The sequence below is a fragment of the Drosophila sulfurigaster genome, chromosome 2R (genome assembly GCF_023558435.1).
Source record: "Drosophila sulfurigaster albostrigata strain 15112-1811.04 chromosome 2R, ASM2355843v2, whole genome shotgun sequence".
In the NCBI taxonomy this organism is placed as follows: Eukaryota; Metazoa; Arthropoda; class Insecta; order Diptera; family Drosophilidae; genus Drosophila; species Drosophila sulfurigaster.
Genome location: NC_084882.1, coordinates 14,734,713 through 14,758,471, shown reverse-complemented (window position 1 = coordinate 14,758,471; position 23,759 = coordinate 14,734,713). Strand labels below are relative to the sequence as shown.

Genomic DNA, 23,759 nt, shown 5'->3' with positions numbered 1-23,759 from the left:
TGCACTTATATACGCTGCGGCTTGACGAGCATTTAACGAAACATTTTAAATATGTATTTGAAATTTAATAGCCGTTAAGTGACAAACGAATTAAACTTTTATTTTAAAAAGCTTATAAAGCATATTTATAATAATTTATCTCTTGTTTTATAATAAGAAATTAATAACCACCCGTTTTCATTTTCGTGTCAAAAATTTTTATTATTATTATTATTTTTTATTTAAATAAAACTCTTAAATAATGCAGAAAAATCTTGCTTGAGCTTATAATTGAGTTATTGCCTTTGCTTACACATACATAAGTACAAAACACATTTGTTATTCTACAAAAAAACGCAGCGCGAATATCTATCAAAGACTTATCTGCTAAATCTGCGTTAATTGTTTATACTCCTTGTACAATAAGTAATCACAGCATCTTTATCGACTCCACTTATGAATTGGTCTAACTTATGGCTTAGCTTATTAAAATACAAACTAAATAAAGACTAAGGATTGACTCCTCAGTAAGTCGTCTTTGAGCCCGTATAACGATAAACGCCCGTCTCGCCAGCGGGGACCGTGTCCAATTGAATTCGACTGCTACTGCAAATTGAAGTGCGACGTTGATCGCCTGTGTTCTCATTGTTTGAGCTTGGGGTCGTAAAGAGTATAGAGATGGGACTGTTCTTATCCTCGCTGCCATCGAAGGCATGATTGATCTTCTCCACTTTGCCGCTGGTTGTGGCCGATGAGGTGCTACTGCTGCGACGATTCAGACCCGATTCCTCCTCGTGCTTAATGTAATACGGTTTGGGTACATTCAGGCGCTCGTAGCAGCGGAAGATGAACGGATGCAGCAGCTTGGCATCGTACTCATCATCCGCATGCTGCGTCAGACAGCTGATGAGTGTGCCAATGAGCACCGTCAGTGCTGTGCCAATCAAGCTGTAGTACATGAAGCTAATCGAGTAGAAGGTCTCAAGACCAGTTCTGCAATAGAAGAGCAAAACTGTCAGCTGGACAAATCAACTGAAACAATGTTTGCAACTTGCCTTTCGTGAGGAATTTGTGGGGTGGGATCCACAAAGGTTTGATTGTAGCCATTGAGAGGTGTGTGGTTCAGCAGCCAAGGCAACTCATCGATGCCGCTGCTGGGTTTTGTGATTGTCCGCGAGAATGTAAAGTTGGAGCAACCCTAAGAAGTATCAAAGCTATGTAAACAGCACAAAGAATGCTTCATTATTTTTCCGACTTACCTCTGTCGATGTGGGCAGCATATTTGAAGGCTTGGTTATGGTCATGCTACCGCCAATGATCCAGAGCACAAATGCGCAGGCTGCAACCATGCCGGCTGATGTGCCCTTCCAGTTGGCCACCGGTACCATCATGGCGAGGATGAAGCAGCCAAGCAGCGGTCCCGAGGTGGCTGAGAACACAAGCAACGAGGACTCGATGACACCATTGAGCAGTCCAACTCCAAAGGCAACGCACATGATGATCAGGCCACAAACGATGGTGACAATCTTAATTATCTTTAGTTGTTGCTTATCGCTGAGTCCCTTGAATTTGGGCATCTGTGAGATGAAGTCCTCCCAGCAAACGGTGGCCAGTGAGTTCAGGTTGGACACCATAATACTGGAGAAATATGGATTAGCTAAGTAATTAGAGTTGATTCTTGCTGACTTACCAAAGTGCGCCATTGAAAAGTGTCGCCATGAAGATGCCCACAAAGCCGGGCAGAAAGCCGAGCTGATCTTCCACAAAGAATGGCAAAATCTCATCGGGTTTTTTAATGTAACCTTCAGCATAGGGATCGCAGCTGATGTAGGTCGAGTAAATAACCATGCCGGAGAGCCAGGAGAGTGCAAAGAACAGGAACACAACGGGCACATTGCTCAGCATCACACTGCAAGTGGAATTCGAAGTTTTTTAAAAATCGATAAATTTATGTGTGCTGTTCATACTACATCGATAGCAACTGCAATCGATACATTCAATGCAGCTTGCAGATTCTGCAGTTACTATTTTGCTGGTTATCGATATCTTTAGTTAGGTTATCGCACTCAGCATTAGCTGTCGCTTTTTTGCAAGCTTAAAATGAATTGCATTTTGTTAACTCACTTGCGCACTTCCTTCAGTGACTTGAGACTGACATAACGCTGCATAAAGTTTTGCTGGCAACCGATCTGTGATAGCGACATAAACAGCTGGCCCAGCCAGGCGGATGTGGTATCGACGCGCACGGTTAAATCTCCTGTAAAGTTCCAGAAGCTTAGACGACCTATGAACACAAAAAGCAGACACATTGTGAAAAAGATGCCAAGGACGTGTTGCATAAAGAGGCAGTTGCATAGCAGAACAAAAAAATAAAATATTTTTTTGTGGGACACGTTGCCAAGTCTCCATATGCGAATATTCCCAGCTCGACAATTGGCCCAATGACAGGCAACAACAACTCAAACTCGAGACTCATGTGACAAACACGCTGCCCCATCAGACATTTATTACTGTCGTCACGCAGGCTGCGTTTGTGCCACACAGAATCATCCACAGATTGGTGGAGGAGGAGCTGCTGCTGCTGCCGCTGATGCTGCTGCTGTTTTATGCTGTTTTTATCATCATCATTTATGTGCATAATGAGCCGACGCAGCAGCAGCAGCAACAACGACAACAGCAACAACCTAAAATGGATGCCATTTTAATAGTCATCATTCGTCAGCAGAAATTGTGTATGAAACTGGGGCAACTGGGACACACATATGGAATGACATTTGAAAGGACTCGCTAATAAGCTGCCATGATCAATCGTGGAGCTAATCTCGTGTGCCCATTGATTGCTTACTTACCATTGTCGCGATTTAGTTCATAAACCTTCTTCGGGACCACCGCTGACTATTGTGCCTTGAAGACAGACGGCCAACGTAACCACCAGAATGGTAATAGTTTGGATCACATCCGCATTGATGGCTGCCTTGAGACCACCCTAAAGATGAAACAAGTAAGAAAATTATAGTAGGGCTTAGACTGTAAGAGATTTACTTAAAATCTAAGATGCTAAGATTAATTTGTAATCGAAAAGCTTATATAAATTGCTCTGCTCAGCACATTATATTGACTTTCGGTAATTAAATTTTTGATATTTATAATCCGATCTTAATGAAACTAGCGGAATTCAAATCTATATTAAAATCAAAAATAAACTTGTGAAAACATGGTGAGTTGGCAAAAAATTCCAAAAAGTTTGGTTACGCTATCTAATGTAGTTTGTTGGTAGCTGAGCAGATAGACATACTATTTATACCGTTTCATAAAATATATATTTGTTTGACTTCGATTTCGACAAACTCATTATACTCTCTTTTTTTTGATTATTTTTTAAAGGTGAAGATAGCTCTAATCGGAGTGTCATACTTACGAGAATCGTGAAGAATATGCAGATGATGGACATGCCCGTAATGGAGGCCCAATAGGGAATGCCAATAACTGCGGATAGCGCCACGCTGGGCGTATAGACGGTGATGCCCAGATTGCAAATTTGCCGCACAATATAAGTGGCAGAGGCAAGGCAGCGAACGGTGCGACTCTTGAATCTGCAAGGCAAAAGAATGAAGAATGATTAATATGGTGACAGGTGAGTAAAGTGCTCCACTTGAGTCTATGGTAATTCTTAGGTGGTGTAGTTGTGGCTCGATTTACAGCGTTAATTAAGCAAGCGTATTTTGCCTTTGCTTTGGCCTTTCATTTATTTACTTTTATTAGCTGCGTTTATTAAAGTTTTAATGGGTTTGGCCTTTTTATGTGCGCACACTTTTTGTTTTTGTTTTATGATTTACTGCAGCTGTAAAACGGGCGGTAGGCGTGGCAGCTTGCAAGCTCAAGTTTCCGACGTGCCACAAATTTACGACAGCTAAGCACAAAACAAAAAAAAAATGAAACAAAAACAAGCAGGAAGAAAGGGAAACGGGCAGCGCATTTTGCCAGCCAAATTGGCGAGTTCGTAACTCGTTTTGATTGTTTTTATAGTTGTGTCGGGTTTTTATGAGCCTCCTCATTCGGCTTTTGCCTTTTGCCGGCACATGGTTATAAAAATTTGTGTGTTAATTTGATGCAAAATGCGCGACAAGGCGCCAAGTGGCCCTCCATCAAAGGAGGCATCCAGTTTCAGCTTCTAGCCTCGTCTAATGATCGTCCCCTTAAGAAAGGGGTCTAATTTTAACCACAGAGTTTCTTACTGAGTGGCCTGAAGTGTGCTCCGAATATGTTTACACCCATTTTTATGCATATAACTATTTTTAAGACAACTTATATTTCAGTCTAAAAATTGCATTGTTTAGTTTAGTTTACTGCGAGGGAATTTTCTATTTGAGACACAATTTCTGTTTATCTTTTTTAAGAACTAATAAATATTTGTATTGAGGCATCAAATGCCACAGCTTTGTGCCGTGATTTCCTGTTAAATCCACTTTTGAATCAATTTCGTAGAATTTGAGAAGCTGCAAAGTTAAGGCTTAGGGCTGCCCTAAAAAGTATGCTATCCTTCATGCACGAAATTGAGCAGCAGCTTCTTGCTCTCAAAAGTATGCTATATTTAATATATGAAATTGAGCAGCAGCTTCCATATGCAAATACTTGAAGCAAACAAATCTATTAAGTGTGTGTGTGTGTGTGAGAAATCAAGCTGTTGTGGCATTAGTGGCCAAATTATAGCTCCACTTCACTATAGGAAATTTGACCACTTTCTCTGGCCAAAAGTCATTTTTTGAAAGTTGGCAGATTGAACTAATTTTAGGTGCAATGTGTTCACAATAGATCATTCATCAATGTTGCATACCAGAATTTTCGATAGATGGCGCCACTCAAGAAATATCAGCTGATAAACACAGCTGTGTGAATGGCAGTTCACGTGTTTTTGCATATTGCATTTTTCTTGCAATTTTCCAATTGTCAATAATTAAAAATTAAAGCACATTGTTCAAATTTTTGAAATGAGTTGTATCCACAGTGGTTTGTATTATGTGTTTGTGCTTGTCAAATGTGTAAAAATTCGTGTTGTCCCTGAATAGATTAAAATTGTTAATAACCTAAAAATGGATATTTTTGATGGAGTCTCATTTTCGAAAGCTGCGAAAAGTGACTGCACCAGATTGCTTCGATGAAATGTTTTCTATGTTGTAGAGTATTTCATTCTTGTTCAAATGAGAGTAGTTAAAAAGATCACAACACAAAACCCTTAAATTTTAATTTTTAGAAGGTAATCTAACTGCAAAAATTTAGAGTTTTAGGTTAAATGAAAATTAATGTCGAGAAAAAAAACAAAATTGATTTTTTTGTTAACTCTTATATGTAGTATGTGATATAAGTAGGAAAAGCGATTTTACCACAAAAACAATGAAAAATATCAAACAACAAATTGCATGAAATTTTTTTTGTAATTTTTATTAAATTACGGCGTGCCACGCCCACTAATGTTCAAAAATATATAAAATAATTATTATAGAAACATTTCTTGTATATTAAAATAGTATTTTAAACATTTTCGCAAAATTGCTTAAATTAAAAAAGAGGGCGGTGCCACACCCATTTTTTATTTCAATAGATAATGGTTGTCTTAACCGAATGCAAAACCGATTTGAATTATCTTGCTCCGTTCTTGAGATATTAATTTTGGCCAGAGAAAGTGGTCAAATTTCCTATAGTGCACTTGTCGCACACATGAATCGTATCTCTGTGAGTGTGTGACTGAATAATCCACTTCTTGTGTGTGCGTGTTTGTATGTGTGTGTTGGCTTTATTGATGGCATACTAAATGATTAATGGCCAAAGACAAATACATATTTATTAGCCTTGTGTTGTCATCAAGCCCAGGCTTATCTGCATGTTAATGCTGCCTCGCTTCAGCTGCGTCTGCTCAATCATTTGAATGATTGGACAGCCAGCCCCTTTTAATGAGGAGAGGGAGGGGAAAGGGTCAGTCAGGTGTGCACTGCTGCATTGTCTGTCACGTTAACGCCACAATGCTTTGCATCTAATTGCAGTCAATGGCAAAGGCAAGTGGCTTTTTTCACACAACTTTCGCAAACAATGCTTGACAATCAATAAGCAAACATCAATCAATAACTTTCATCTTGATGTGCGCATTAAATGCGCTTAATGCACATTATGTATTGCCATTTGTGAATGCAACGTTTCTGTTTGAGCGGCTTAAGCGGCTTACAACAGTTGACAGCAGTTGTACAACATGTCGTATGCGGGATATGTGATATACTTGTATACATATATATTTTAATTATGGCCAATGCGCCGAGTCAGCTGAGGCTGATGGTAAATAGTGAGTAGCTCATTGTCAACGCACACTCGTAATGCCAATGGCCGTGGCTTTATTAAAAGGCCATTAAGCGGGACGCAATTGGCGTGGGCTAATAATGAGTATCAAGCGTATGTTTGAGGCATAAACCACAAATTGCAAAGGCGTGCCAATTGCAAAGCAAAATACAAGAGAAAGAGAAAGAGGGAAAAAAAGCAAAAATAAGAGGAGTGGAAATGAAATAGACAAACGTTTATTTAGGCATTTGCACATGCTGCTCTTGTAACGGAAATTGATAAAGAAATGTTATTGTGGCAAATGCGCACAAACACTCACAAACACATACACACATATACAGCATATTGTGGGCATTCTCATTCTCATACACGTGTTTGGGCGGCCAGCAGGATATCTCTGGCTGCCTCCTCTTGCCTCGCATCGCCTCGCTTGCGGTCAATTTTTGCCTGATATGTCAATTTAATATGATTTATGGGATTTATTGTTTCTTCGTCTCTTCTTTTGTGTCTTCCACTGCATGCGTGTGTGTGTGTGTGTGTGTGTGTGTGTGTGTGTGTGTGTGTTCGCTTGTAGCAATTGTTTCTCATTTAGCCTGTTAACATCGTGTTCATCACAATAAGTGCTCTGCATCAATACACCACTGCCTTTCCCTCTCTCTCTCTCTCTCTTACTCTGTGCTCCCTCTATGTGAGTGATGACCCTAGGCTATCGCTGTCGTTCCTGCCTGCCCTTCTGTTCGCCCAGCAAAGTCAGTTGATTGAGCGCTGCCTGCCACACAGTGGGTGGCTTTTGTTATACTTTAATTGATTTGGCCCCTAGCTCCTACTCACTTGCTGCAGCATTTATTTCACTATATACATATATATATCTCTCTCTTTGTCTGTTTGCTCTTTATTTCTTCTTTATGCGCGTTGTATCTGCATTTAATCTGCAATTGCATTGCACTGTGTCTATTTAATGCGGTTACGCTGTCTTAACTGAGTCGCGAACGTCGCTTAATAACTTTAAATTAAATGTAAGTGCCGCAAAGTATGCAATAATTGCTGCAGCGTTGCCTGCGGCCAAGATGCCAACCGAGCCAACCAAGCCAGCTAGCCAGCGTTCATGCAATTACCAGCAAGGCCACAAGGACGATCCACCCTGAGTCTCTCCCTCTCTCTCTCCCTCTCTCTTTCCCTTTCACTCTCTGCATTGCCTGTGGCAACGTCAATGACCAGCTAACCTTAATGGCAACTGCAATGACAAAACCGGCAACGCTTATTTGCAAGGCTACGCACGTTGCTGCCCCACTTGCCTCACTTTGCGGCCGTTTATTGAATGCATTACTGGCTTGCAGAGCGCGCTGTGGCAACGCTTAAGACTGTCTTAGTCGTAGTCACTGCTTGACGCATTCGCATTCGCAATTTGCTGTGGACCGAGCACATCATTTATCAATGCGGGCGCAAAGCCAGTTCACCGCTTTGCTTATGGACAAAAGCATAAATTAGGGTCCAAATTTAATATGTCAGCAAGCGAGCGAGCGAGCAGAGTGAAGGAGGTGGGTGGAGGAGCAATCTAATCGCTGTTCTGGGAGCACTCGATTGCTGTGGTCCATTGCGTCGAGTTAATTTTATAATCAAAGGCGGCTCAGCTGCCATTTGGGAGCTGCCTTTTGATTGGATTAAATGCCTCGCATAAATAAACATAATCAGCAATGGGTTTCTGAGTACACTGAGTGATAAAAAGCATACGCCCACATATGATGTGTGTGTGCGAATACCTAAAAACGTGTTGCTGCCAAAACAACTTTGTTGTCTTTGAATTGCAAATCGTGTTGCCACTTACTCGCTGCTGCTGTTGCTGTTGCTGCCGTCATGCCAAAAAAATGTCTTTATTTATGCGTGCATGTTTGGCCCGCTTTATTTGTCTTTCTCTCTGCCCTTTCTCCCCATTCTATATCTCTCTCTGTCTCCCTTTCGTTTTGCTTCTTTTACGAGCAGACGAGAACTAACCATCTTTGATGATGTGAGTGTGTCAGGCACTTTGTTCGGCCCTTGTACTCGTAAATATTCAAGCGGAATTCAAATGCATTCACTCACTTGCGAGTGCTCTTTTTCTCACTTTGTTGTCGTTGTTGTTCGTATTAAGTGCCAAAAAAGTGTCTTTATTGATCCGCAGCCAAAACAAGCGTCAAATAAATTTATTTACTGCTGCTCCCTCTCTGGATGTAATTGTCTCTTATTCGAACTCAACTCAAACTGCAACCACACACACACACATACAGAGAACACCCACAACACTGGATTGTGTCAAGAACTCAACTAACTTGATCATTGAACCACACCGAGGGCAAAATGCCAAATACTCGTATGTAACTAGTGCTAGGCTACAAATCTCGGCCACCTCGCAAAAGACTCGAGCTCGAGCTTGAGCTCGAGCAGGAGGCAAAGGCCATGTGCTGAGTGGCAGGCGTCACTTGCGACAGGCTGCTGACAAGTCTGCCAAGTCGAAGCTGCTTGTGCGTGTATGGGTGTGTGTGTGTGTAAGTTGGTCTTGGCCACATCCCAGCAGGAAATGTGGCCATGCCACAGCACATGACCACTATACTATACTGAAAGTCTGTTGCTGCTTTAATAATACAATAATTGAACTTCCCTTAAGAACTGTCTTATCTTAGAGATTGTATTAAGCTTGCTGCCTTTTTCATTAGCTTGTCAGGCACATTTTCACCGGGTGAAGAAGCTGCTCAAAAATCAAGTATACGTAACTGGGTTGCTTTTTTGTTTTTGCAAGTTTTCGGTTGTTGACTCACTGTGTGATTTGGGGGGTGTTAGAATTGCGTGGCGGGGATGTCTGTCAACGCGAACTGCTACAGGATGCCACTGCCATGATGGGCTGACAGCAACAACACGCGCTATTTATAAACATTATGACACAAACGAATTGTCATACAATTTGTCAACAGCCAGCCCAAGTGTGTCAGCATGTGAGAGGGTTCTTTGTTTCTTTATTTTTTTTTTGTATATATTTTTTCCCTTCTTCTATATGTACTCTGTTGGCTTCTTGGTCTTTATACCCTGCCAAGTTAAGATGTCTTAATCTTTTGACTCGACATTTCTAATCATTAATTCAGTTGAGAAAGGATATAACATACCCCTTTTGCACTCTCAACAATTGCTTAACTTTTAGGCATAATCATCAGATAAATGAAGACGTTGCTAGAGTATCTGGAAGCTGTTCAATTTTGATTGCGGTGATTCAACTTGTTTTGCATTGTCATAGTATGTCGTCAAAGTCTTTGTCCTTCCTCATCTCTTGCTTGTTGTTGCCATTGTCTTTGTCTTGTTAGCAGGATGGAGAAAGAGAGAGAGAGAGAGAGTGTGAGAGGCAGAGTAGTGTAGACCGTCTTTGGCAATTTGTAGCATATTCACTTATCGACCCCGCATCCCTTTTTGCTGTCATCCGTTTTGCCAGCCGATTTTGATGAAGTTGTATGCATAAACATGTCGCGGCGCGCCAGTTGCGTTGACAAGCGACAATGAGGCTTCAAATTTGTAACAACTTTTTTTGTTGTCCGGGCAACATCTTCTATTTGTCGACATCTCCCTTTGCAGCCTTTTTTGGGGTTGTCGTCTGGAATGTCATTTGGTTGTCATCAAACTAAATCGCACATGAAAATTCACCATGTGTCTGGAATGCTCGAATGGGACTCTTGCCTCTAATCGCAACCCACTAACAACAATGCTGCTAACTAAGATTGATGGCAACGGCAAACGCAATAGCAAACTACTTCAAGTATTGTATTCGTATAATTAGCTCAAGTGCAAGTATGTCATGGCAACGATAATAAGTCGAGTTTAAGACGTGACTTGCACTGATTAACGTATGTCATAATATTCAAGTTCATTTCTTTCCAACTGATTACAGCGAAATAGATGTTTTCAATTGCTTGAGTAACTCGCTCGCTTGCATTTGTTGACAGCAATCAATCATTTGGCAACATTTGAATAATTTCTCAATTCCGTAACAGATTTTAGACAAACAATCTTTGCCAGGCGTCCAGTTGCCAGTTGCCTGGGCCGCTGCCAATTAAATTTGAATCAAATTATGCTCAGCATTCGCTGGCTCTCGTATTTTTTGGCCATTTGCCTCAGGCGGTGGCGAAGAAGAAGAAGCAGAGAAGCAGCAGCGTTTTGTCAGTTTTTGGCAATTAATTGAATTTTGTTGTCGAAACTGCAAACATTTGATAACAAATTAGTTTACTAATTTCAATCTTAAAAAAACAATTAGGCTGCTCGGCGATAACGCGAACAGCAGACGAGCGGCGACAACTTGCGACAGCCAAGAGTCGACTTTACGCGTGGGACTCGAAGTCGTGTCCTGCGTTTGTCCTGCTAAGGACAAATGTATAGATTATTTGGTGCGCCCTTGTTTGGACACTTGCTGTGTGTGTTTTTTTTCGAAAATGTTATTCAAATTTATTTAGCAAACGCGGAAAACGAAACAACAACAGGCTGTTGTCCTTTTGCTCTGGTCTCTGCTTAGACTCATTTGGTCTCGCTCTTAATGAAGAATAAAATGCTGCTTGGGCTTGGCGATAAGAAGGGGGTTGTGTCATTGTGTCTTTGGCTTGTGCGTGGGCGCGGACGTGGGCATGGGCGTGGTCGTGCGACGCACGACGCATTTGTGAAATTAAAATGAATGTTGAAATAACAATTTTCATGTTGTCGTTTTGTGCTAATTAAATGTTCTCTCTTTTCGCCTCCACATTCATTTAGTGGGTTCTTTTTTCTCTGTTGTTTGTGAATGGGGGAACTCACCTGAGATCGATGTACTGATAAACCGAAGTGATGCCCAGGTTGAAGTAGACGGGCACAAACATGAAGCAAACAATGGGATACGCACTCATCATGCCATACACAATCTCCCACATTGCGGAGCCACGATAATAGAGTTCACTTGGATAGCCTGCACAAAATAGTAAAGGGGGAGGAGGGAGAGAGATATTAAATGGAGTCGCATAGTTAGGCTGCGTTTCACTTACCTAAGACAGAGCGTACGCCGAGTGTGCCACGAGCTATGGAAATCATGACAGCCACAAGAGAAACGCCGCCGGTGGCAAAGACATAATCTGCCTTGCTCTGCTGCTGCTTTTTGCCAAAAATGCGGGTCCAGAGTGGACCCAAGACGGTAAGCGCTATAAATGCCACAAACATGAAGTAGTCCCAACCCAGAGTGCTCAAATCCTTGGCCATTGTGGTGCTGCAAAAGATAGTAGCGAACAAAACAGAGAAACCAAAATAAAATATAAGCTAAAAATGCAAAAATCAAATGGCAAGTTGGTCAAAACAAGTTTTCGCTGCTTGCTCCACTTCTCCACTGCTGGGGTGGTTTATAGTCAAAACGTTTTCTGGCGCAGTTGAACATGTGCATATTAGTCACGCTTGGAGCACATAGTGCTCCCACTTCCCCCCACTTCCAGACTGCCGTTGAAACTTTGTCCACATTGTTGCATATCCGCAGGCGCGTGGACAGTTTCTGCGGTGTCCCAATGGCAGAGCAAGGCAACAACAACCAGCAACCCAGCCACCCGTCGCGTCATAACCCGTGCAACAAGCCAACCAAAGCAATCAACAGCAGGAATAGGGGGAGAGACACGGGGGAAGAGGGGGCAAGTTGGCGCCGGGGCAAATGAGTTAAAACAAAGCAAAATGTTGCGCGCTACAAAATTTATGGACTGTGTCCTTTGCTCGCACCGCTGACATTTGTATGCATGCCAGGCAGACAACGGAGCCTTGCTGTCTCCTTTTACCTATGAATCTATGTACCAACTGCACACACATCTACATATGTGCACGTGTGCGAGTGTGCGGGTGTGCGAGTGTGTGCCTTGGTTTAACTACGACAAGTTGGTAGTGGTCCACAAAGCGCGCAGCTTATGTGCGATTTGGGTTGCAACTTTGTGTTTTTACTTGTACTTGAAGTAAGGACAAAGCCAACTGTTGATCTGCTTGTGTGCTGAGCGCAAAAATATTATATGTATGTAGTCTAGCTTACAATTGCTAAGCTCGAAACACACACACAAAACTTTAAGACTTTACGTTTTTCTAAAAATACCCGCTCATATTATGTCTATAAAAAGCTATAGTCGAAAAAAAAACATTTGTTTACATAGTACGAAAAGTACAGAACAAAAAAGAAAAACGAAGAGAGATAAAGATTTTAAGAGTAGACAACCTTGCACGTAAATAAAATTGTTGATAATATTCTTGGGCATGATAAAAATTGGGAATTTTTTGTTGGCTATTTATAGCAGCATTCGTTTTTGTTTTGTGTCGAAAAGAAGTAAAGTACTTTCAGTTATTTGGGTTTTTCTTTTTGCATATTCATCATAATTTGTAGTACTATTCTATGTGGGTGCAAGTCTTAATAGCTTGTATGGAAATTTATTATGCATTTACAGTTTTGACAATTTCTTGCCCATTTATGCAAAATATTTGCGATGTTATCGAGCGTTTTGCTATCGATATTTCCGCACCTCGTGTTTTACTTCATGCACTGCAACAGATGTGTTGATTTTGTTTAAAAATATTATCTCAAATTACGCATACGCTCCATTAAATTGTAAATTTAATTTGCAGCTGAGTCATTCGATCGTCAGCATCATCATCAGCATCGTTAACTGTTTTGATGTCCAACTAATTGGCACATTTACCATATGCACATGCGAATGTGTGTGTGTGTACGTTTCTCTCTCTGTGTTTGTGTATGTGTCTGTCATTTGCCATCCTTTAAGCTTTTATCTGACACTCTGTCTGGCTTTTGTTTTGCCTTTTTCCCCTACACAAACTATTAGTCATGTTTTTTCAGTATTGTTTTTCTATTCTTTTTGGGCGTTTTTGTTTTTGTTTTTAGTTTACTTTAGGTGTAGAGAGTCGCATTTAAACTGCACAGCTGCCCAGAGCTGACAGCTGACCAGTCACAACTGTCCGCTTTTTCTTGACCATGTGATAAGCAACGAAAGCCAAAACCAGAGAGACGGTGAGACGGACAGACAGACAGACAGACACTGGGAGCATAGCCTGTGGGCCAACAAAGGTCGACCCCATTGTGTGTGTGAACTTGTGCGAAAAATGTTATTTTCTGCTTGCTGAGCTTAAGCAAATTATCCGTGTTGCGAGCGCTTTGTTAACAACTCTCCTGCAGCAGGTGCCTCTGGTGGCTGGTTTTAGAACCAGGACTTATGTCCAAACAGCATCAGTAAAAAAAGATGGAGATGGTGGGAGACATAATTTCCAATAGACAACGACGATGACAATTTGGCGCACACATTTTCATCATGTGTATGCAAAGTAGCAGCCAAAACTAAGCCACACGTATGCATAAGTAAGTAGAGCGATTTGAACCACATACACTCACACACTCAGACTGACTTTTCTAAAGCAGAGAAGAAGTGCTGGGCTGCCACTTGAAAGTTTCACATGGCATATAATAAAAGTGTCGCTCAAGTAGCCCATCGACGTCGACGGGGTGCAAAATGTTGCAACCGGAAAGGAGACGACAACAACGACACTGACACATCATCAACGCTTGCCAAAAAAAAAAAAACGCAGAGAGAGAGAAAGATTCGCCTCTTTACCCGCTTGGCAACTTGCAGTTAATATTCATGCACTTTTGGCACAGCTTGAAAAATTATACGAAACTTGGCGACATGTGTGAGATGAGATGACGAAGGAGTCGTCGATGCCAAGGATCATAAATTATAAAGCAGCTTGTAGCAGCAGTGGCAACAACAACTCAAAAAAAAGAAAAAAATCATGGAAGATGGCATTGTGAGTGTGTGCCTGAAACTGACAGCCACAATGGAAAGTTATTAAAAAACGGAAAGACACGCGAGTGATGAAGAAGAAGGGGAAGGGGGTGGAGGGATGAGAGAATCACATAAACAAAATTTATGCCACTCATGAAATATTCAGCATGCGTGACAGTGGCTGGATAATGCGCCAAAAATTCTTCTTGTCCAATGAAAATATCAAAAACACATTTGCAAAGACGCCACTTAATTTGCTATTGATGGCCACCCCAGCCACGCCCCGTCTTTTGTCTGTCTCACTCCATCTGTCAGTCTATTCATTTCTCTCTCTTAATATATATATTCCACGACTTTTATTTTTTTGCTCTTCGTGTTGGCCATTTGCTAGCTTGTGCCCTGTGTTTCCGCCTCTGTGCGTGCCCACTGACAAATTGAAAATGTAATTTAGCCAAAGTGCAGCATTGCGTTGCATACTTTTGTGCGCCGCCATCGCCACGCCCTCTTACTGCCTCTCCAGCTCCAGTTGCAGCTAGTGTCTGCCAGTGTCTTGGCCAACGTCCAAGCAGGGCAAAGGACAGTAGTAGTGGGACTTAAAGTGCCCGCCATGACGCAAAACGTATGAAAAACTATGCACTTTGTTCACCTTTTTTTTTAGCTTGCACATTCACACACACACACATACACTCGCTGGTAAAGCAGGAGTTGCATGTTTAATGCATGATTTTGCATTTTTTTTTGTGTGTGTTTGGCATAAGGAGTGACCAGTTGGTTGCTGGAACCTTTGACCCTATTGGTGGCCTCCGTTGGACAGTTGGTCGCCAGTCATCACCTTGATCAATTTTTATGACTTGCACTGGGTAATTATGGTAATTGTCTTGTTAGCTTTACCTTGGGGTGTGGTCAAATCGATGGCAAATTCATGTCATGTCTTCAACAGAAATTTAAAAACGCTAATGGAAAGATTAAAGTGTAACACGAATTTAGCTTGATTGCCAATGCAAACAGAGCTAAGTAATGTCGCCACGCCCAAAAATACCTTAAAAATAGATTGCTGCCTCCGGCTTTATAAAGTCGTAAAAGCAGTCGAATGAATGAAGCCAATAAGTAGAAAGTGTGACAGATGTGCTCGGCTTTTAATGGACCAACAAACACGCATGAATATGCATATGAATAAGATTCTTAGACTTGGCTAAGCTATGCGTAGAAAAAGTACTAAAATCACGAGTGACTTTTCGACGTTAAAGCCAAGTGGTTATGATGGAGTGCCGCCTGCAAGGGGAAAATACTCTTATTCGTACTTACATTGTGTGCGAGCATTATGTGAAGTCAAAAAGTGGATTTATGAGGTACTCGTCGTGCGATGCGACCCCATTTTATGTATGTAGCTGCAGTAGCTTGGGAAGGATGCAACAAAGTTGCCCGTAATGTATGCATTTCATTACAATGCATAAAACTTTTAACGCTCGCTGCATTTGCAAGTGCGTTCGGCTAATTAAAGGAGCGTAGCAAACTTTCCGAGAGATTGCAACAGATTTTACCAATCAAAAATGCAATGGAAATGTGGCAGAAACTTGTTCATGATGGGTTTTGCAGTTTCCTTCGCTAGCAAGTGTTTCGTGGAGGAAGTTGTCTTCATTCACAGAGAGATCCCTTACACCTCCTAAAGTTAATGTGCTCGCAATCGCGTTGTGTCAGTTTTGCCTTCGCAAACTGTCGCCTTTCATTTAGGTTTGCTGGCCACGCCCTCTCTTGCCACACACTTGATGGCAATGCCGCCCCTGAACTGCACAGCAAGTGCAGTTAAGTCAAGTGGCTGCAAGTTACTTCTGTTTCGGTTCGGTTGTTGTTTGTTGCTGCTGCTGCTGCTGTTGCTGCTTTTACGCAGGGTACAGGGAACTGGAAACAGGGAACTTTCATCGGTTTTTGTTCTTCATTTTTGCCGCACGGCTGCTAAAAGTTGTTAAACACAAAACTTTGCCACTTAATACCAGTTCGAGTAATGAAATACGAGTCAGCCAACCTTCTCCTACTATCCCCACCACCACCTTCTCCTCTTCGAGCAGAGCAAATTGAAGTTGAAGTATGCGGTTCACAAAGTTCTGCCAACATGCAACTGTTTCATCGTTTTCTAGCTTTTCCCTCTTTCATTTTTGCTTCTTTTTTTTTCGTCCCTCATTGCATTGGGCAATTGCTTGTTTTGTTCTGTTCGGTTCTGTTCTGTTCTCGTTCACTTCTGTTCTGTTGCATTCTTCTGTTTGGGGTTTTACTTTTAACCGCTCGACGCTTAACACATGTTGGTCGTTTTGACTGCTTGCTACGAATTTTCTTCGATTTTATTTTGACCACGTTCGGTCGACTGTCTAATGAGAAAAGTCATTGATGGGCGTTCTTGCCACGCCTCAAAGTGCGGCTTTCGGCTGGCTTTTGAAGTGTAAAAGAGCAAGAGAGAGGATGGAAGAGGAGATTTCAACATTCGTCCTTGCACTTCCCGCCGTCAAAGTCATTTATCAAAGCGAGGCAAAATAAATACTTGGCCAAACAAAATGCTTCAGTTGCCGCTTATTTATCGTACTTTTGCTGGTAGTTGTTGTGCAGCCACAAGAATATAATGCCAATTTTTCAACCGCCTGGCGATGGGGTTAAAGTTTCAATTACGTCTCATTTCTCAGCCCAAGACACACACACAGACAGACGGCGAAAAGGAAAGGAACGCAAAGGAATGGAGAGGATAGCAAAGGAATTTCGAATTCCTTTCTTGAATGGCCTTCAATTTGGCATGACTTGTGCGTTCAGTTTAGTCTTTAACTTTGCATTTGAGCTTCCTCAAGCTATTCATAATTTGCTGCGACGCATATTATAATATATTTTTGCAGGATGACTTTTAAAAAGTGATTCGCTTGCTGCAAGCCAAAACTTTCTCAAAAGTGAGCGACAATTGCAATTGTTTGCTTGTTTTTGTAGCTCCTGCTCTTCTTACTTTACATTGTCAAAGAAAAGTTTACAAGTTATTCTGTTGAATAATTAGGTAGTTGCTCCGTTTAAGCAATTTGTGGCACACTCACTGGCCGCTGAAAAGTATGCTACGCAAATATGGTTAAGCGACACACACAGCAGGAGAGAGAGAGACGGAAGGAGGGAAGGGGTGCAGGCAACCACATGCTGTTAATTTGATCAACATGCTCCTGGGCTGGCACGACTTCATCGTGGCAATTTAGTGGTCAGCGGAGTTACTTTTCGCAGCACTTTTAATGCCCAACTCCAGCTCGATGTCCCTCTCTCTCTGTTTCTTTTTCCCTTTTGCTCTCACAACATGCACAACTAATTTCACGTTGTCGCCAAGCTCACGTCCCGTGTTCCGGATGCCTGCCATCCTGCCAACCACTCTGTGTACTCTGTGCATTCGACACCATTGCTGGACTTGGTGTGCACTGGAGTTGGGCTCTGGCACTTTCGTTGGGTGTAGCTCTTCCACAGCTATTTTCCTTTTGTACTTTTCTTTTTTTTTTTTGCCCCATATTTTCTTCTCTCCTTTTTTTGTGTAGCTGCACTTTGCTTTAACAAAGTTTTCATTACGCGTGCTGTGCAATGTCCTTTCAACCGCTCTCCAGGCTACTCAACTCTCACTCTATCTCATATTTCCTATCTCTTTTACCCGCTTTGCACCTGCTGTGCAGACAATGGAGCGCGGTTTCAGTTTGTGCTTCAACTTGCCTCTCTCTCACTCCATCTCTCTGCACATTTCACAAATAATTAGGTTAGTTAGTCCAGCGCGTTGAGTGCTGCGACAATGGCGACGACAGTCTCCCCATATTAGGCATATTAACGCGTTTAGCGGTTGTCCTGGCCACTTGTGGCTCACACCGTCGTCCACAGGCATTCAACTCGAACTGCAACTAAAGCTCTCTATGCGGTCTTAAAGTCTCTCAAGTCAGTTTCAGTTTCTCCCTCTCAAGTGTATTGCTTGTTTGTCACGTCGACAATTGAATGGCGCCAGCTTTTAATTTCCCCATAGGCCAAAATCTATAAAGTGTCTTTGTTCTCTTCGGCTTATCATAGTCGAGACAAATTAAATTGAAACATTCATCTCACTCAGACTGGCAATTTATGCAGACCTATCCTTTTTTTTTTGGCCATTGGCCAGACAGATTTTGTTGTTTTTTTATTGCATGCAAAATTGAAAAATGGGCGGTGATTGAATAAGGTATAAATAAGTTGTTTTGCTTGTATTTGTAAGCCAATAGTCTAGCAATTCTCTGTTTAAGCTGACCTCTAGGCACGTATTTTTATACTCACTACCCCCACTAGCGTAAATATGCGGCAATTATCCTACTGGTCCGAACTGTCGCAATAATAATTTCAGTCTTTATAATTCTTGAAAATTTGGTTATTCTAACAAAAGCAATATGAATGCTGCTTTATTCAAGAATTAATTTTATATGACAATTTTAAATATTCTTGAAGTAGTAGTAGAGTATTAATATAAACACTTTCTCTCCCAGATATTGAAAACATAACATATTGTCGAAAAAATGATAGCTCTATCTCTTATAGTCTCTGAGATCCAGTGTTTCATACGGACGGTTATATGGGGGCGGTATATTTCAGTACAAATATATATTTCGGTATGCTTCAATATATATTTATTTGGTATATGGTAGCAAGAATCTCATAGACGAACACTCTCTTATTATAACTGTCTATTATACTGTCCCTTTTTACTGATTTTGGTCTTACCATATTAATAAATTAGCCGCAAATTGAAGTCGGGTCATGAGCTATGATGAGCCTTTGACCGCATATTGAAATGTTAACGTCTCGCTGGTTGACCATAAATTTGCATCTAAGTGTCCAGCCAAGAGCTAAACAAACTATAATTTGTCTTGTATTTCATGTGACACAGCAGAGCACACTAATCATCGTTTAAAAAGCTGCCACTTGACACCCCGACAAATGGAGTAGGAGAAAGACAAAACTCTTTAACACCCAACCCTCTTCTGCTGATGCTCCACCTGCCCAATTCAGTGGCAGTTTTCGTAGCTCTGCTGACTAATTGAACTAATGAAATGTTTTGTCCTGCAACCAGCACAGCTCGTTTGTCCAGCTTATTGTGTTTTCTCTGTCTCTGCTACTGTTGTTCGGGTGTGTGTGTGTGTCAACTCAAATTAAAAAACCTCTTTTGGCCTCTTTGTTTGCACAAGAGCTGCTGGTAATAAATTAAACTTGCTACATTTTGTCACCATGGAATTGCTTTAAATGGATATTTATGGTTGTTTTTCCCCCTATTGTCTGCCCCATTGTCTGACAGGTGCGTGTGGCCTTTATGGCAAATTTTGTTTAGACGTGTGCATCTGCATTTTAATTATGTACAAGCATTTGGCTAGTCAACTGCCAATTTCAAGATCATTTGAAGGACCTTTTGCATATAATGTGTAAGCTGCTGCTTTTTGGAGGGCTACAGTTTGATGCAATTTCCTTTGATGCTGTATTGCAATTAAGTTGCCTGTTAACTGTCGCTTGTTGCTTGTCGCTTGTCCATTAGATTTTCAATTAACTTTTATGGGATACTGGGCATAGTCAATGGCAGCAAAAGCTTAGCCGTGCTGCTTGGCCCCGGCAACCGGTTATTAAAACTTTAATTCACTTAGCTTGATAACAAAAAAAATTAGTTGGCTCAACGTTTTTCGTGTCATCATCTGCCGCTGCTACTGCCACTGCCACTGCCACTGATGCTGCTTTTGCTGCTCTCTTGGCCAATATGCAGATATCCTGCAGTCACCTCCAATCTCGCTGGCTTGCTTGCCAAGATAAGCGACACAATTTCTATGCAGCCTCGACAGGTAAAAAAAAGAGCAAGTCAGCCATGTGACGGTGTCTCCCCTTAATGCCAAAGTGCCATACGACACGGCATTAGAAAGAGTAAGAGAGAGTGAGAGAGAGTGGCTGCATGTGGCAGCTGCACAAATTGTTTGCTGCCAGCGAAAAGTTTGCAGGCAACAATGTAATTTATTTAATTCTCTTCTCTGCAACACATTTTTTGTTTTTATTTTCCTGATTTTGGCCACTCCTGAAATTGGCAACAGTTGCCCAACAGCAGCAGTTGTCGCGCTGCGCTGCGTTCTCCCCTCCGGTTCTATTAAACAACATTGTTGTAGATTTTCATTTGAATTTATGCTAAATTGTCAGCTTAAAAATGCGTGTTATCCTTTTGGACTGTTGTTGCTCGCTCCTCGCTGTTGTTTTGTTTTGGAGGCGTGTTTCGAGGGCTTAAGAGAGAGTCTCGCGATTTTCCTGTTTTGGGCATCAACGTTGCCCATCAGCGTTGCTCGAATTATAATTTCAAATGATTGTACACAATTATTTGCGTACAATCAGCAGTAATTAGCATATTTAATTATATTTTTCGGCATAAATATTCATGAGACGCAAATTGCATTTAACAGTTGGCAAAGTGTTGACAACTTGAGGACCAGCAATTAAGTTGCCTCCTGAAAACTGCGGCTAATGACAAGTTTATAAGTCCAGCCCTCGCTCTCTGTGCTACGATTGCATAATTAATAGATATTCCGATTGATTGATTGCTTGAGCAATTGATGGATGGAGTGAGGCACGCATTACCCACCGGCATTTACAATAAAAACGTGTTGCAATCATTTAAAAAGTTGATAGATAAACAAACAACAGTTACAAACAAATAAACACTATCAATATGCAATTAATGTTATGAAAGAGTTATTTACATATGAATGCAGCCACTGCTCCTCCCCTCCCTCCTGGCTTCCACACAGCAATTAATTGACAACAAAAAAGTGGGCAATTAGCACAGTGTGCACTTCAATTTCAATGCCACTCCGGGTGGCAGTTTAAATTGATAAGCCATCATAACGCCTACGCACGTTAAATAACAACAACAACCGCAATCACAGTGTCGTATGACAATAGCGAATACTCTGTATAATTAATAATTTCAGCATACTCTCTTCTTTTTTTTTGGTAGGGTGTAGAAACCAATTGGTTGAAATTACTCATACGTCAGCCGTTTGATGGATGAGAGACGCGTGTCGTGTCAGCTGCACAAATTCATGTTTCGCTTGCAGTTAAATTTATAATTAAAGGTAATTAGTTGGCTACCTGGCTGGCATGGCATTTAGTCAACATTGGAATGCAACAGTTGGCGCCAAGTGGCAAGCAGCAAGCGGCAAGCGTTGCATGTGGCAAGTGTTGCATTCCACGAATGCCGAAAGCGGCAAGAGTAAATTGCCAATTTGCTGGCAAACTCAAGTGCAGCGTTGACAAAACTTAAATTAATTTCTCATATCAATTAAGCTAGAAGCTTGAAAGTAGGCAACACACACACAACAACACCAACACACACACACATACTGGCACTCACACACTCACACGTTGAGCATAAACTTTTCAAGTGTAATTTACGTTTCGCTTAGGACAGCAGCAAAGTTGTGGCAAGTTGTCATAATCAGAAGATTATGTTGCAACAGCAGCAGCAACAGCAGCGGCGGCGGCGACAGCAACAGCAACAGCAGCAAACTCACTTAATAACTTGGTAAAGCGTAACAGCAATTACACGACAACACACAGCAAAGCTCAAAACAACAATAACAACAAAGTTTGACAACAGCAGCTTGTCCAGCAACAACAAAGTCACTTTGTGTTTATGCTAAAAACGTTGCACGTCTTGATTGACAGCAGCAGCAGTAGCAACAGCACCAGCGTCACCAACACCAACAAAACCCACTACAATGTATGTCTCTATATATATATGTGTGTGTGTGTGTGTGTGCTTGGACGTGGAGAGCAGCTCCTCAGAGAGGAAGTGGTTGTTGTTCTCAGGTCCCATTTCGGCCACATCATTTATTAGCCAAGTGGGCGTTGTTTGCCATTGTCGGCTGCACTTGTAGTTGCTGTTGCTGTTTGTTGTTGCTGCTGTGGCTCTTGTCGTTGCTGCCTTTTGTCATAACTCGATGGCAATATTCCTGTTGTGCCTTGGCACTTGTTGGGGTCGAAGGTCGCCCGCATACGTAACGAACTTAAATAAAGTTGTATGCCAGCAAAGTGAGTTAATTTGCATAGACTTCAGATTGTCTGTGTCATAATGGTTGCTAACTCATTAAGACTCCTGACGCCTCCGCCTCCGCCCCGCCTCCGTTTCCTTTTCAGCTCAACTCAACTCAACTCAACTTTACTTGACGAAGTTGAGCCAAGGACTTTAACCGAATCTTCCGGATTAGAAAAACACTTGTACTAATAACCCATATTTCGTTTGTGATGGTTTACCCAAAATATTTGCCATTTGCCTCTGCCACACTCATCACGTATTCCGATTCGTATTCGTTTGCGTATTTGTATCCGTAAGCAGCAACAACGGCTGTTCAAGAGTAACTGTTGCTGGGTAAGGTGAGCTACTGAATGTTCTAGTTGAGCTCCATTAAACATGAACTTCTGCGTCTATTTTCATTATACAAATGTTTATGGTTTATGCGTAATATAACCTGATATCTCGCATGATTATGATAATACTTGAATTAATTCAGCGGCTCTCCAAGCTTGTGTATTGTTCCAGATCAACTTAAAAGTTGACGTATGCATGAGAAATGGATGAGTAATACTTTATGATAGACTCAAGTCATTTTTGGCACGTTAAATTGTGAATTATTGCTGTCAAGATACTCAGCAATTACTTGAGTTGAAACGATATTAAACTTCTAGTTTTTAATGATTGCCAATAATTAAGTGTTAGCAAAACAAATTGCATTGCCATTTAAATTTAAGTGGAAAGTTAATGGAACGAATTGATTTTTGAGTCTTATAGGCAACTAACTTGTTTTGATAATAATGTAGACTTTAAAATTACATTTAAAGTAATCATAATCTCGAAACTATTTAAACCTTTACTATTCGATTTACTATTTTAAATTTTATCTTATATTGTAAAATACAAAAATAAATAAACTTCACTTTATAAATTCCTAGGGTAGATTCACCAAAATAAAAAATAAAAAAAATACAGCATCAGCTGTGCAAATATTACCAAAACGCCGTGTTAATCGCTGACTAAGTCAATCAATAAGAATAAATGGCAAACAAAATATAACGTATACGTAGTCAGTCTGGGAGACTTAGACACTCACGTGATAACGAGTTATTTGCAGAGTCTTCTATTTGTGAACGGGGAAACGCACTTGAAAATCAACTTGACGGTGCCAAATTGAAAATGAAATGATACGGCCGGCATCCCGGTTACCTATTTATATATTGTGTGAGTACTTCTGCTGCGGTTTCTTTGGGTGTCGGGCGACTCACGAGATTTATTGTGAAAATATTTAATCAAATACCGAGTACACGCGATTGCCACAGGTGTTTTTTTCCATTTGTTCAACCCCTTGTTGTTTTGAAATATGTAATTAGTTAAGTGGAATCGCGTTCCAGACAACCAGGCAAATGTTTGCCCGTCTATGGAATCATAAAAAGACATTTACCATTTAATCTTAGCATCATTTTCACGTAATCTATTCACGTCAGTCAGTCAGTCAGTTGGTCGAGGTGATAGTGTGGTGATAGCAGATAAGCTGAAGATTGAATGAGGCATCCTGAGCCTGAACTGAGTGAAATGCATCGGAAGTGTTTTCACAGCTGTGTGGGGCTGTG

General features: G+C 41.2%; 1 protein-coding gene across 1 annotated transcript; it reads right to left on the bottom strand.

The window, feature by feature from the left end:
* Positions 1-239: 239 nt before the first annotated feature.
* On the bottom strand, positions 240-22,480 carry LOC133838100 (sodium-coupled monocarboxylate transporter 1). The gene is given in 11 exon segments (XM_062269066.1): positions 240-972; positions 1,035-1,177; positions 1,239-1,617; positions 1,670-1,888; positions 2,104-2,263; positions 2,829-2,862; positions 2,864-2,965; positions 3,398-3,572; positions 11,104-11,251; positions 11,328-11,545; positions 22,389-22,480. Coding segments are annotated over 11 exon segments (2,082 nt in total). The 5' UTR covers positions 22,424-22,480; the 3' UTR covers positions 240-503.
* Positions 22,481-23,759: the final 1,279 nt, after the last annotated feature.